Source organism: Ptychodera flava, chromosome 21, assembly GCF_041260155.1.
Source record: "Ptychodera flava strain L36383 chromosome 21, AS_Pfla_20210202, whole genome shotgun sequence".
NCBI lineage: Eukaryota > Metazoa > Hemichordata > Enteropneusta > Ptychoderidae > Ptychodera > Ptychodera flava.
In genome coordinates this window covers 10,965,055-10,980,328 of record NC_091948.1, presented here as the reverse complement: position 1 = coordinate 10,980,328, position 15,274 = coordinate 10,965,055, and the positions used below count along the sequence as shown (strand labels likewise).

The window sequence follows — 15,274 nt, the reverse complement described above, 5'->3', positions numbered from 1 at the left end:
ATATATATATATATATATATATGTATGCATATATATATGTATGTATCATTGTTTTAGCTACACTTACGTATGGACATACTGTAGGCATAGATTCCCATGGAAAAGAGACCCTTTAGCAAATGAATGAATTATACACTTTGAATATATTTAAATAACAGAGATTCTTAACTTGGTATGAATGCTTGACACGTACAATGAACGTATATGCAAATTAAGCACAACGTATATGCAAATTAAGCACAGAACCGTTGATAGATTTACGTTCTGTATAGCTTTATGCTACTCTGTATTTCTTAAGTTTGTCTGTATAAAATACTCTGTCCGTGTTGGCATTAAAGCTGTTAGAAGAAATTATCGTCGTTTTGAAGAGTTATTCACGCCATTTTGGTAGCAGAGCATGGTTGAAGACTGCTGAGAAGATTTGGTCTATACAGAGCCTGCGTTTGGTCTACAAGTAGAAGTATTCGTCGAAGATTTTAGTTGGAAGGTCTACAGAAGTACCAGGACGAAGATGGCAGCAGCTGACACAGTAGAAGAGCACGAAGCAGAGGAAGAAGTGAATGGGGCGCAAGAAGAAGAAATACAGCGGTTGGAAGTTCTGAAGCAACAGAAGGCAAAAGCGAAGTCAACTTTCACCAGAAGTAGACACCAGTTGCTACAGTTGTTGGAAGAAGAACTACCTAGTCGCCAAGAAGTAAAACGTTTTCGAGAAAATCTTAATACAGCACAAGAAAAGGCTATGGAAGTTATGACTTTGCTGTCAAACGAATATTTAAGAGAAAAGATAACAAAATGGACAAAAAGTCGGTCAAGAAATGGACATACTTGAAAAACAGTTCGAAAATGCACAGGACAGAGTTCAGGACTATTTAGACGCTAGAAAAGATGAACCTTCGACAGTAGAAAGTAGCGTGTACAGAAAAGTAAACACAAGAAAGATAAAGAGGACGTGGAATCTACCTTATCAGAAAAGATCAACAAGTTTCATCTAGCTGAGACAGAAGCTCGTGAATATGCTCAGTATGTTAGAGCGGAAGTGGAGAAAAGGGAAAAAGAAATTACATACAATAGAAATAAACTTGAAGCAGAATATATCCGTCGCATGAAAGAGTATGAAGAAGAATTGAAAAGGGAGCATGAACGAGTAACAGATGCTGAAAAACAGGTACAATTAAAACATCAACAACTTGAAAGCCAAATAGACACTGAACTTCAACTGGTGAGTACAAATGAGCAAAAAAGGCATTCACCAACTGACACTAATGTTGACACTACTGTACCTACAGAAAAATCACAAGATCAATCCCCCACTCAGACAACTTCCACTTCTATTGGTCATGATCTTTGGAAACAGTTACAACGGGTGTCTATTCCTGTCTTTTCTGGTGATAAACGGACATATGAAAATTGGAAAGCTGCTTTTACTGCTTGTATTGACCAAGCTCCTGCAACTGCTGAATACAAGTTGCTACAGTTACGTCAGTGTTTGTCAGGGGAAGCACTAAGAGCAATAGAAAACCTCGGACATTCTGCGACAGCATATGAAGCTGCAAAAGACAGGTTGAATCGAAAATACGGAGGTAAGCGTCGTCAGATTGCTCTTCACATTGAAGAACTTGAGAACTTTAAAGCAATACGCCCAGGGCATCCGAAAGATGTTGAGAAATTTGCTGATTTGTTAGACATAACAGTAATTAATTTGAAGGAAGCTGGTCGAGATGATGAGTTAGGTCAGGGATCGCTCTATATCAAGCTGCAGAAGAAGATGACAAAAACAATGTTATCGCAGTACCATCGTTGGTTATTTGAAAAAGAGAAGATAGAATCGGTAGAGGTACTAAGAGAGTGGATCAACAAAGAAGCAGAATTTCAGACAATTGCTTTTGAAACTGTTGAAGGTCTAAGTGACAAACCTGCAGGTGTTGTCGAATACAAAAAGACAAGGAATACTAACAAAACATTCTTTGGACATAATGAAAGTACATTCGGTTACAATAATAAACCTAGAGGTGGACCTAGATTGTGCAAATTCTGCAACAATCATCATGGTGTGTGGAAGTGTGAGGAGTTCAAGAAAATGGATGCTGTCGAAAGGTGGGACTTTGCAAAAAGAGCTAAACTATGTTATCGTTGCTTAGGAGACGATCACCAAGGTAAAATGTGTCGTCGAACAAGAATCTGTGGAATAAATGGCTGCAGAGACAACCATAACAGACTTTTGCACAAAAGTTCCAATCCAAGTCGACATATGAGTCCAAATAGGGAAGATGTTGCACCCTGTGGCACTTCTAACAAAGGTATGCTGAACACTTCTGTCCAACAAAAGGCTAATGCTGCATGTAATGATATAGCTACATCCCCCATGGAGGAGGAGCGTCTACGCAAATCAGGTCAGTTGCCTAATACAACAATGATGTCAAAGTCGACCCATCAAGCCAATTTCACTGCACTTCGTACTGTTCCAGTTATCCTGAAGAATGGGAGTCGCAGAATTACAGTGAATGCACTTTTGGATGACGCTAGTACAAAGACCTATGTCAATGCTGACATTGCTGCTGAACTTAGTATTAAAGGTGAGCCACAACGAGTGGATGTGAATGTCTTAAATGGACAAATTGAGACTTTTGAGACAATGCCAGTGGAAATCTGACTAGAAAGTGTAAATGGTAGAGTTGACATGAAAGTCACAGCCTTCACTACAGATAAAGTTACGGGCAACATGCAAGTAGTGGACTGGAGTAAGTATGCTGGAAGATGGTCACATCTAGATGGTATCAGCTTTCCAAAACTTGGTTCCAAACCAATTATTGATATTTTCATTGGTATGGACTATGCTGATCTTCACTATTCATACAGAGACATCAGAGGACGTCCTGGTGAACCAATAGCTAGACTGACTCCTCTTGGGTGGACATGTATTGGCAACACTGTTTGCAGTAATGTAGATAAGATGCAGCACCAGACAAATTTCGCTCATACGTATTTTGTGAAGCACTCGTCAGAACTCGCAGAGATCAACAACACCCTAAGGCAGTTTTGGGAGATTGAGGATATTCCAGATATATTAGAAATTCCAGTTCTGAGCAGAGATGACCAAATTGCGTTACACAAGGTCCAAAATTCACTCACGTTTGTAGATGGAAGATACCAGGTAGCTACTCCTTGGAGGGAAGACGTCCCTGAACTACCAAACAACTATGATATGGCCAAACAACGACTTTTGAATACAGAAAAGAAGTTGTTAAAGAACGAGGACATTGGCAAAGCGTACGTTGAAAATATCAGACAATATGTGAACAAAGGATATGTTCACAAGATACCAGAAGCTGAAGAGAACCAAAGCAAATGGTATCTCCCGCACTTCGCAGTAGTACGCCCTGATAAAACTACAACAAAAACTCGCATTGTGTTCGATGCTTCAGCCAAGTATGAAGACGTAGCTCTGAATGATGCTATACACCAAGGTCCTAAATTGCAGCGTGACCTATTTGATGTGCTTCTCCGTTTTCGGAAAAATCCCGTTGCCTTGGTTCAAACATTTCTGAGATGTATTTAAATATACAGATAGCACCGGAAGACAGGCCATACTTCAGATTTCTCTGGAGAGAGCTACAAACAGATAAACCACCAGATGTGTACGAGTTCAAGCGTGTGGTATTCGGAGCAAACTGTTCACCATTTCAAGCTCAGTTTGTCACTCAAACACATGCAAAAGCTAATGAAGATGAACTTCCTATGGCAGCAGAAACTGTTGAAATCAACATATATGGATGACGGCATGGACTCTGTGATGAATGACGAACAAGGCATCGAACTTTATAGACAATTATCTGAATTATGGAAGAGAGCTGGTATGCATGCTCATAAGTGGCTATCGAATTCGCCAATAGTATTGTCACAGATACCCACAGAAGATAGGGCTTGCAAGATGGACTTTGATGAAAGCAAACCGAAATTGAAGACACTTGGTGTATTGTGGTTGGCGAAAGAAGATGTCTTCACATTTCAACTGAATCCGCCTGAGAAGTTTGTATTCTCGAAACGCAACTTCCTAAAAAAGATTGCTACACTGTTTGACCCACTTGGTATGCTGGCACCTTACATTATCCGAGCAAAAATCCATCTCCAGGAAATGTGGGCCGCTGGACTGGACTGGGATGATACACCTGCTACAGATTTAGAGGTAAAAGGTTACAAGTGGTTTTCTGAACTTAATGACCTCGCCAATATCAAAATCCCAAGATGCCTACAACTACCTTCTGAGAAAGACAAATTGTTGACTTTGCATACATTTGTAGATGCATCTCAAGAGGCTTACTGTGCAGTGACCTATGCAAGATATGCTTACGATGATGGTTCGGTACACAGCCAAATTGTAGCTGCAAAAACAAGAGTAGCACCCTTAAAAGCTACAAGTATTCCTCACCTGGAATTGATGGGAGCAATTTTGGGCTTGCGGCTGGCCACAGCCTCTTCAAGAGCTTTAGAGACCGAACTTAAGCAGTCAATCTTTTGGTCAGACAGCATGGATGTTCTTTGGTGGGTGAGAGGACGTAGTAGACATTTTAAGCCATTTGTTGCAAATCGTATTGGTGAAATACAGAATTCTACAAGTCCTGATCAGTGGCGGCATGTCCCGACAAAAGACAATCCAGCTGACATTGCAACAAGAGGTGTACAGGCATCGAACTTGGTTGACAACAAAATGTGGTGGAATGGTCCAGACTTTCTATGCAAAGAAGAAGTATACTGGCCTAAAAACACCATCAAAGTATCAGAGAAATCGACCACAGAAACGAGAAGAGGTATCCAACATACAAGCAAAGTACATCTACAGAATGACTGCACTCCAGAGAGTCAATCATACATGAGCATAGCTGAGAAAGATGCTAATTGGCGACTCAATCCAATACACTTCTCCTGTTGGAAAAGACTTAAACGGATCACTGCATGGGTTTATCGCTTTCTGGAAAACTGTCAGCCAAATCAAAAAAGCACAGGAGAACTGTTGCCTGAAGAGCTGGAAAATGCAGAAATTAGAATAATAAGAAAGATGCAGATGCAAGCCTTTTCACAAGAATATTCATCACTGGCAAATGGCAAGAAACTACCCAAAAGCAGTAAGTTACTTGTACTTCAGCCTAGGCTTGATAGCGATGGTCTGATAAGATGTGATGGTCGATTGAAGTATGCAGATTGTCTACCATATCATACACGTTTCCCTATCATCTTGCCACGGAAGCATTGGGTAACTAGGCTTATTGTCAAGTTTTACCATGAAGAAGGAAAGCATGCAGCAGGCACAAATCAGACATTGTCAGCAATATCCACTCGATACTGGATAATTTCTGCCAGAGAAGAAATTCGAGAATGGGAGAAGAAATGCAATGAATGTGAACGAAGGAAGGCGAAAGCAGCAGAACAAATAATGGCCCCTCTACCAGAAATAAGACTGAAGAAATCACTACGAGCTTTTGCCTATCCAGGAACGGATTTTGCAGGACCATTCATTACTGTTCAAGGAAGAGGAAAACGCAGAGAAAAACGATATCTATGTTTGTTTACATGTCTTGGAACAAGGGCAGTTCATTTGGAAATAGCCTTTGGACTTGACACTGACTCATTTCTTAATGCTTTCTACCGGATGACGAACCGGAGAGGTCTTCCATGTGAAATGATGTCCGATAATGGTGGTAACTTTGTGGGAGCTGATAAGGAGCTGAGACATTTGGTAAAACTGTTGGATCAAGACCGGATCAGAAAAGCAACTGCCAATCGAAGAATAAAGTGGAACTTTAATCCACCACTTGCACCACATTTTGGTGGTGTACATGAAACCATGATAAAAGCTGCTAAAAGAGCTATCTATGCAATTTTGGGCAAAGCTGATGTTACAGATGAAGAACTGATGACTGCATTTACAGGAGCCGAAGCGCTAATCAATTCTAGACCATTGACATATCAATCAGCAAATCCAGCAGACAACACACCCCTAACACCGAATCATTTTCTGCATGGGCAGATCGGTGGACAATTTGCACCAGAGTCTGTGGATTCAACTGACTTTAATCCTAGGAAAAGATGGAGACGAATCCAAGAGTTGGTAAGACACTTTTGGCACCGTTGGATGAAAGAATGGTTACCAGGCTTAAATTCCAGAAGGAAGTGGATCCATCCACACAAGGATATCAAAATTGGAGATGTAGTTCTGGTAATCTCACCTGGAACCCCTCGTGGTAATTGGCCTATGGGTAGAGTGATTGCTGTCCAACCAGGAAGAGATGGACATGTACGCGTTGTGAAAGTCCAAGTTGGATCTAACACACTTACGCGACCTATTTCGAAATTGTGTCCTTTGGAACTAGACATTGATTGACTTTATAATGGACATAAACTGATGAGCTTTCAAATCAACATTTTGTTTTCAATTTTCATGATGTAGATTACATGATTTGTATTACAATCTGTACATGAAATTTTGAAATTAGAACTGCTTTGAACTTCATGGACTTTATTTCGATATGCTTCAACATATCGAGGAGGAGGAGTATGGAAAAGAGACCCTTTAGCAAATGAATGAATTATACACTTTGAATATATTTAAATAACAGAGATCCTTAACTTGGTATGAATGCTTGACACGTACAATGAACGTATATGCAAATTAAGCACAACGTATATGCAAATTAAGCACAGAACCGTTGATAGATTTACGTTCTGTATAGCTTTATGCTACTCTGTATTTCTTAAGTTTGTCTGTATAAAATACTCTGTCCGTGTTGGCATTAAAGCTGTTAGAAGAAATTATCGTCGTTTTGAAGAGTTATTCACGTCATAGATATTTAAATTATATATGTCATGTATGTTGTGGCGAACCCGATTGAAACTAGCCGTATATAATAGGCCTAATACATATATACGTATACATACATATGTAAATACATATATATTTTACACACAGAGACACATACATTCCGAAACGATAGATAGATATAAATGCATGGACAATGCAGCAGAATTATATCACCTGTTACCGAAATACGCATGTGAATAAAGAGATCAACCCCGCAAAAAATTATACATACAGTCTGAACGGAGAAAATTGTTTACCGTCTAACGTACAAATGGAAATCATAAAGGTTGGTTGACCATGTTGAATGAGGAAATAGAAACGCCGGGCTAGAGCTATGCTAACTCAGTCGCTCGGCTCAATCAAACATAAGAAGTCGATGTGATAAACGGCCCGGGAGGGAATGGGATGGGAGGAATCAGAGGGGTTCATTCAAAATATTGAAAGCTTACAAGGGTTGCTCAAAACATGGACAGGAAGGGGCGACTCAATTTTTGGGAAAAAGTACTAAAGCATCTTGTGCAGTTATGAAAGAATACAACAATAATAGAAAAGAATGAAAAAAACACAATAGATTAATAAAATCGTAAAATTTCTAAACACACGGTACAATTTGATATACACGTAGACCAAGTATTGTGACTAAAGATAGTAGGAGAGCTGGGTCATGGAGGAATGTTTTCAGCAGATACCATCATTAGTACACAGGGTCTAGGACAAAGCTGAACTGTTAGGAATTCACCCTTTAGCATCACAGAAATATACATTTTTAATTGACCAAAGTTCATTAACCATGTTAACACTCAAATTTATCATGGTTGGTTTGGGGGATACTTAAAATTTCGGAGTTTCTAATATAATTCCTCTGATCCCTAGGCCGTAAATAAAGACGGCTCCAAAATACATGGTCAATGCATGTCAGTACAATTTCTAAACCATCGTAGTAATGACATTTGACACACAGACATGTGTTAAACGCAAAAACTTTGACCTCTTGAAACATCTTTTAAACTGAGTAAATGGTGTGCACGTTGACCTTACTGTTTAATGATACTTTGTGCTTCGGGAGACAAAATAGCAGAGAAACGCTGATACGTAAAATCGGACATAAAATATCGCGACATTATAGTTATGTCTGTGCACATGTGATGAGGTAAATGCGGCAAGAATTTCTTTCACTCAGATCGATGGAATAATGACATGCAATATGCTTGATTAATTATGCAGAAGCTGAATTCATCTCTTCACACTCTGTAAACAGAGATGATGGAACAGACGAGGTCCTGTTTTTCTTCAGGGAAACTGCCAATGAGAATGAAAATCAGTATCCCCAAGAATTAACTTACTCCAGGGTTGCGAAAGTTTGTGAGGTGAGACTGCAATAATGCAGCACACATATCTTTTTATTTGGCATACATTCAAAAGAGCTTTGAAACACAGCCCGTTTTCGATTAGTTTACAACGAACTTCTTAAAATGGTAGAAAATTGTTTTCATCGATCATAATGTTGCGTTTTCACAACTCAAACAGAAAAGATAATGAAATATAAATGAAGAGAGCAAAATACAACTTGTATTATGCTAAACTGGTACACGATAAGTCATTATGATCTGACAGATTTTGACTCTTTGTACATTACAATTATTCATATTTTACAATTAACTTTACTATGATTACAAATGAAGTATTTCAACAGTTCACCGCATTGCTTTGTTGATAACAATTCTCTGGTTTGTGTAAGGTTGATGAGGGCGGAAACACAAATGTACTGACTGGAAGATGGTCTAGCTATCTAAAAGCACGACTGGATTGCTCTTTGGCAAGTGATCACGGACACTCTCATTACTATGAGAAACAACAATTCTATGACGTGTTAGGTAAGCTTGACTGAAATTTGCAGTTTTATGCCGAATGACTCGCCTTCTTGCGTTTGTCGGTGTTTTCCTATACTCTGATCTCATAGCTTGCTGTTCTATCCAAAGGCGAAGAAGGCTTTTGATTAATGTTATTGGAATATGAAAATTAAACGGATGACAAAAATAACTATTGTGGCTCAAGAATAGTCCATATGGTGATGAGCACGCTACTTTAACCTATTGACAACCTTAATTAATTATGCTTTCTTCTACGATACAAGGGTATACAAAGGAAAGCAAGCCGACCTCCAATAGCAAAAATACCTGCACATTTTCAAATTGTCGCAAGTTTTCAACTGTAAAACATAGCTTTTTTCAATATTTTCAACTCATTTGCAATCGTAGATATACTCACCATCATTAACGTTTCTTTTACCTCTATCGCCTTCTACTATTTGTTTCAATAAGCTTTAGGGAATAAAAAAACGAACCGGCAATTGATATAAAAAACAAAATTAGTGAACAAATTATCAAAAGTTAGAGCTAATGGTCCTTTAAATTTCTACTGTTATACAGAGGATACAGTGCTTGTCGGTGATGTTGTGTATGCCGTGTTTTCGGCAAACAGGTGAGTAAGTTATATATATATATATATATATATATATATATATATATATATATATATATATATATATATATATATATATATATATATATATATATATATATGGAATTTCTCACATACTCCGAAACAGTGGCACATTTTGTGCGCAGAATTACAGAAATAGAAGTTTATGGCATATCTTTACAACCAATTCTGATAAATGTGCTTATGTTCATACAAGCTTGTCACTTGGTTGGAACGTTTTTAAGTGTGATTTTATACATAACGCTTCTGCACGTAGTGCAATCATCGTGTCCTGCTATTTTTTTGAGATATTGCTGTCTTACTTTTGCTCAAACTTTCCTCTTTCAACCATTGTCTTTCAAAACCAATCTTAACCAGATATGAACTGAATTGCCTCGCGTGCACATTTTGTAAAGTACTTCTGGGGTATTGGCTTTTATGACATTACATTGTTTTTATTCCCGAAATTAATCCAATCTATCTAAATTTGACATTATCCCCACTGTATTACGCAATGAAAAAAAAGAAAAGAAACCATTTGAAAAATTATGATCCAACAATATCTGTCGATGCAAGTGCAAATGGCTGAGCAGGCTCTTAACTGGCAGAGGTCGCGTTTGCGTATAAATTCTGCATATTTCACATATAATTGCCATGTAGAACGAGTTGACCTACTTCACAGTATCTCAATGCGCCCAAAAACGATACAATCATCTGTGCCGCGCCGTGTAGCAGCAAAATGAGTTCGTGACCTTTGAAGTACGCGTTTCAAAAAATAAATACCCATGGGAACCTGCTCACCACGCCACGCAACTCATGTACAGCTGACTATGGTGCACTTGTCAGGCGATGGTCGATGATTCTGGTTATTGCCTATATTGTCAAGTTCAATGCCTAATTTACGGAAACACGATCCGCTATCTGCGGACTACGTGCTGAAGTACATTGACTGTTCATGTCAACGATCGTTTCTCCCTCTGCAGAGTTTCTGTATCCCGTTCAACAACGCTGTACCTCGATCACACGATAGTGACGCTATGTAGCTGTGCAGTATTGAAACTTATCATAAAATGGCCACCTCGTCTAACAGTAACACGTATTGTCAGGATTATCGTACGGAAAAAAGACTGCAAAACTAAGACTTATGAATCTTCATCAGAATTGAACACATCATGATTGTACACGAGTATCAACCGTGAATGCACGTTGAGCTCGGCAGTTACACAAGCATGGTACGCTACATGCATAGCCCTACGAGTATGGCGACAGTGTCCGGCTTTGGCTACGCCGCCTACCGGAGGTGGAGGCGGCGTAGCCAAAGCCGGACACTCTCGCCATACTCGTACGGCTAGCTACTTGCACTGCCGCGATGCCGATCGTATGCATTCCAAGGCCTATCCCGGAATTTGTTTCACAAACAACCTCAAAGGAGAGCAAACATACTTCTATGGACAATGACGAATACGTTTCTTGGCGAAGCAAAATCAAAACAGTGCAGCAGTACATGAAGTAGGTCATGGCCTTGGACTCTGTGCACGAACCTGATTGGACACTTCAATACCTTTGACCCAAAGTTATTATTCATCAGCACTTCCATGCCATGAGGCTAGGTAGAGAACGTATTACGTACGCAGTGTACGCTGTGTGTTAGGAACGCACACAGGGAATGCACAGCGTACACTGCGTACGTACGCAGGGCTAGCGAGAGAGTTGCCGACATCGACGGTTATTTACGAAAAAAGAATAAAAGACTGGCATTTTTGGAAGCGATCGAGTAGCTGCGGTAGGCAGGGATACGACTTGGGCCCAAGAACGCTGAATTTCGGCAGTAATTTGGCTTTTTACGTCAAGTCCAAAATGGATTTGAAGTCACCAACTCTACGTACGGGTCTTTGCAGGGCTGTGGTGAGCGGGGCTATTAATAGCTGTAGCGGAACACACAGCATTGTACGCAGGGCTAAGAACGTATGTACTCATTTCTGGCGATCGAGCAGCGAGGGAAACAATCAATTACCAAGGATGAAGCTAATTTGCTAAACGATATTTTATCTTGAATAGTGAGTTGAATGAGTAATAAAATATCATATTTTTAATGTTCAATACGAGGTTGAAACACGGAGGGACCGTGGTTGAAACTAGAGCTATCCAGCTGTAGCCAACCTGGACAAGCACATTTCACAGCGCCCTCAAACAGTCGATTGTTTTCACTTGTCATACGCGGCGTAACAGAAAATTAAAACTTTCATAACTTCATTAATATCCAAGCCACGCCCACCAAAACCTTTTCAGTTCTAGCCATTTGAATTCTGAAGATGTCTGCCAAATTTGACTGAAATACGTTCAGCCGTTTTTGAGAAAATGGACCAACAGACAGACAGACACACAGACAGACAGACATCGCTGCGACATAACCTCGCTGCGCGCATGCGCACGCGAGGTAAAAATCGGGAGGTCCCGTGCAAGGTTTAGTACCAGAGAAACAAATTCTCTAATATTTACCTATATTTGAAATTCAAAATGGCCGCCATCACTGTGTTAACCCTAACCCTATGGAGAAAAATACAATTATCGATTTTCGAAAAACTTAATCTGCAAAAATTGTTCTTACGGGAAGACCTTAAAATGAGCTCCCTCCACAATTGGTAGATTAGGAAAGAATTGTTAAAGTTCGAGAGTCCAATTATCTGTCTTCAATCTTAAGCTGTTAATTATCTTTTCTCCAACATCATAACAGTCCATAACTTTAAAAGTGAAAGTGGGCCGTAGAAGGGGGTTACAATTCAGATCTCTATTTTGAAATATAAACGCTTTGCCAATATTATTGTTTTTTTCCCAAAGGCTTATCACAGATATCAAAATAGTTTTTAATTAGCCTGATTGCGAGATATTGAAAAGAGAGGCTCCGACAAACATAATAATGTTTTTTTTCCAGAAATGGTGAAGCCATGCCTGCTCTGTGTACCTATAATGTGGCAGATATGCCACCCATATTTTACAGTGGTGTATACTGGGATCAAGAGAGTGTTGGAAAAGTATGGCGTGATATAGTGCCCGCAATGACTCCAACGCCTGGCGAGGTAGATCTTTAAATTGTTCTAACGTTGTTTATGAGCATAGTGAGTCAAACAAGATAGGTGTTCGATTTTTCATTTCCCTATCTATATTTGTAACCCTCTGTCTCCGCTATTGCCCAATTGTCAGTTTGACGTCTTGGTGCAGGAACCCATCGACTAAAGACGTTGCATTACAATAAGATTCTATGTTAACTTAGCTTTTTATTGCAATAACTGTTTTCTATGTAACAATGATGGCCAAGTCTTGTGATGCAATGAAGGATTAATTTTGTAAGTAAATCAACATTTCTTGAACAACTTTATTCGGCAAGTACGCTAACAGGGAAACAAAACGGGTACACAAATTACAGTTTAAAAGGAAAGACAAAGTTTTTGTAAATGGATAATAAAATCTGAAAAATTACAATCAGAATTGGTTACATTTGGTCAGTATCTTCGTGTACATCAGTTATATATTTGCACAACCCGACAAAAGCATTTACTGGGTTCTATAAATGTTCTAGCATAAGATAATACAGATCCGGTGTGGTGGTCAAAATGACGATCACAAAGCTTCGTTGGTAGACCGGTAAGAAAACAAGTCAATAAAAGAAAAAAGGTGAAGCATCGATATTTATAAGAATCAATGTGAGTATTATGTTGAATAAAACCTGTCTCGTATACCTAAATTTTTATGGTATCATATGGCTAGTCATAGGTTTGTGGCCAACAGGACTGAAAATTTTGCTCAAACTTTCCTCAATGAAACTAACAACCATTCCCTTACCAAGTCAAGGATCATCGTGCAAAGTTTTGAACTACAGACACAAATTTCCTTAACATTTACCGTTTAGTGGTTCCTTAGTGGTAACATGTAAATTCTGGAATTCAAGTAATTCCGGCGTGAACTGAATTCATGTCTGTAATTCGGCTGGATTCAATCTCACCACGGTGGAGAAGGGAAATAACACGCTAAAAAAGGCAGAAGCCGCTCGTCGATTGGTTAATCACAAGCGAGATGAAGTTAACAGAACCGCGATCCCTCAACAGAGTACTGTGGCAGAAGCGTGTAACTTTCTCAAAATGGCGCGATGGCGACATTGGGTAATTGAGACCTGATGTGACGTACCACACAAGGCGATACTTCCCTCGTCCCCGCCATAATCACATTAGTCTTAAGGTAATCTTAAGGGTTACCGTTTTTAGCTCACGTGTGTAAACACGTGGGCTATTGTCATAGCGATGTCTGTCTGTCTGTCCGTGTGTGTGTGTGTGTGTGTGTGTCTGTCTGTCTGTTTACACGATAACTCAAAAACGCCTGAATGGATTCAAGTCAGATTTGGTACACAGGTACCATATGCTACTTGCAAGAACTGATTAGATTTTGGTTAGTGTGGCTTGCATATTAATGAAGTTATGCAATATCGTTTTTTTCCATACAATGGTTTCCCTATGGAGACGGTAATGACAGTGTAGACATATATCAAGAAATACTGCAACAAATTTCATGAAACTTTTCACAGATGACAATCTAAGAACATTATGATGATACTGTGAGTGTCATGTCAATTATCTTCTCATTTGCATATTTAATGAACTTTTGTTATTAGTGAGATAACTCTGAATTTCCTGCGTTAAACTTGATGATACTTGCAACAAATATTGATCTGATATATATCTAATTATACTTAGAAGCATTAGGAAGTGTCAAGTTGATAAATAGCTCATTTGCATATTTTATGAAGGTCTGTAATTAGTCATATAACTCCGTTATAACTTCACCAAATGTGATGAAATCAGCTGCAGATACTATTCCGACTGATATCTAACTGTAGTGTAAAGCATTTAGTAGTGTGAAATTAATTAAGGGTTCATTTGCATATTTAATGAACTTTGTAATTATTTATATAACTTTGAAATTACGGCACCCAAGTCAGTGAAATTAGGTACAGATATCAATTTGATAAATATCTCATTGTACTGAGAAGCATTTGGCAGCGTCAAGTTAACAAATTGGTAATTTGCATATTTTATGAAGTTTTGTAATTAGTGATATAACTCCAAAATAACTGCACCAAATGTGATGAAATCTGCTGCAGAGACTGATCCGACAGATATCTAATTGTGGTGTAGAGCATTTAGTTGTGTGAAGTTAATTAAGGGTTCATTTGCATATTTAATGAACTTTGTAATTAGTGATATTACTCCAAAATTACAGAGTTAAATTTCATGAAACTTGCTACAGATGTTGATCTGATAAATATCCAATTGTACTGAGAAGCATTGAGCAGTGTCAAGTTAATAATTAGCTCATTTGCATATTTCATGAAGTCTTATAATTAGTCATATAACTCCACAATAACTGCGTAAAATGTGATGAAAACTGCTGCACATACTGATACGACAGATATCTAACTGTGTTGTAAAGCATTTAGTAGTGTAAAGTTAATTAAGGGTTCATTTGCATATTTAATAAACTTTGTAATTAGATATATAACTCTGAAATTTCGGCACCAAACTTTTGTGAAACGTGCTACAGATATTGATTTGATAAATATTTAATTGTGCTATGAATCATTGAACAGTGTCAAGTTAATTTAGGGTTTATTTGCATATTTAATGAACTTTGTAATTAGTGACATTACTCTAAAATTACAGCATTAAATTAAATAAAACGTGCTACAAATGTTGATCTGATGGATATCTAATTGTCCCATAAAGCATTGAGCAGTGTCAAGTTAATTAACAGCTCATTTGCATATTAAATAAAGTTTTGTAATTAGTGATTAAACTCTGAGAGTACTGTGCGAAGTTGAAAAAACCTGCTACATATAGTGATAACATCTTATTGTTCTGTGAAGCGTACTATTGATGAACCTGTTCTAAA

General features: G+C 38.5%; 1 protein-coding gene across 1 annotated transcript; it reads left to right on the top strand.

Annotated features, from left to right (window-relative positions):
• Positions 1-3,724: 3,724 nt before the first annotated feature.
• LOC139122198 (uncharacterized) lies at positions 3,725-12,423 on the top strand. Its single transcript, XM_070687619.1, has 5 exons — positions 3,725-6,099; positions 8,112-8,220; positions 8,592-8,727; positions 9,283-9,334; positions 12,267-12,423. The coding sequence occupies exons 1-5, from the start codon at positions 3,725-3,727 to the stop codon at positions 12,421-12,423; spliced, it is 2,829 nt and encodes a 942-aa protein (XP_070543720.1).
• Positions 12,424-15,274: the final 2,851 nt, after the last annotated feature.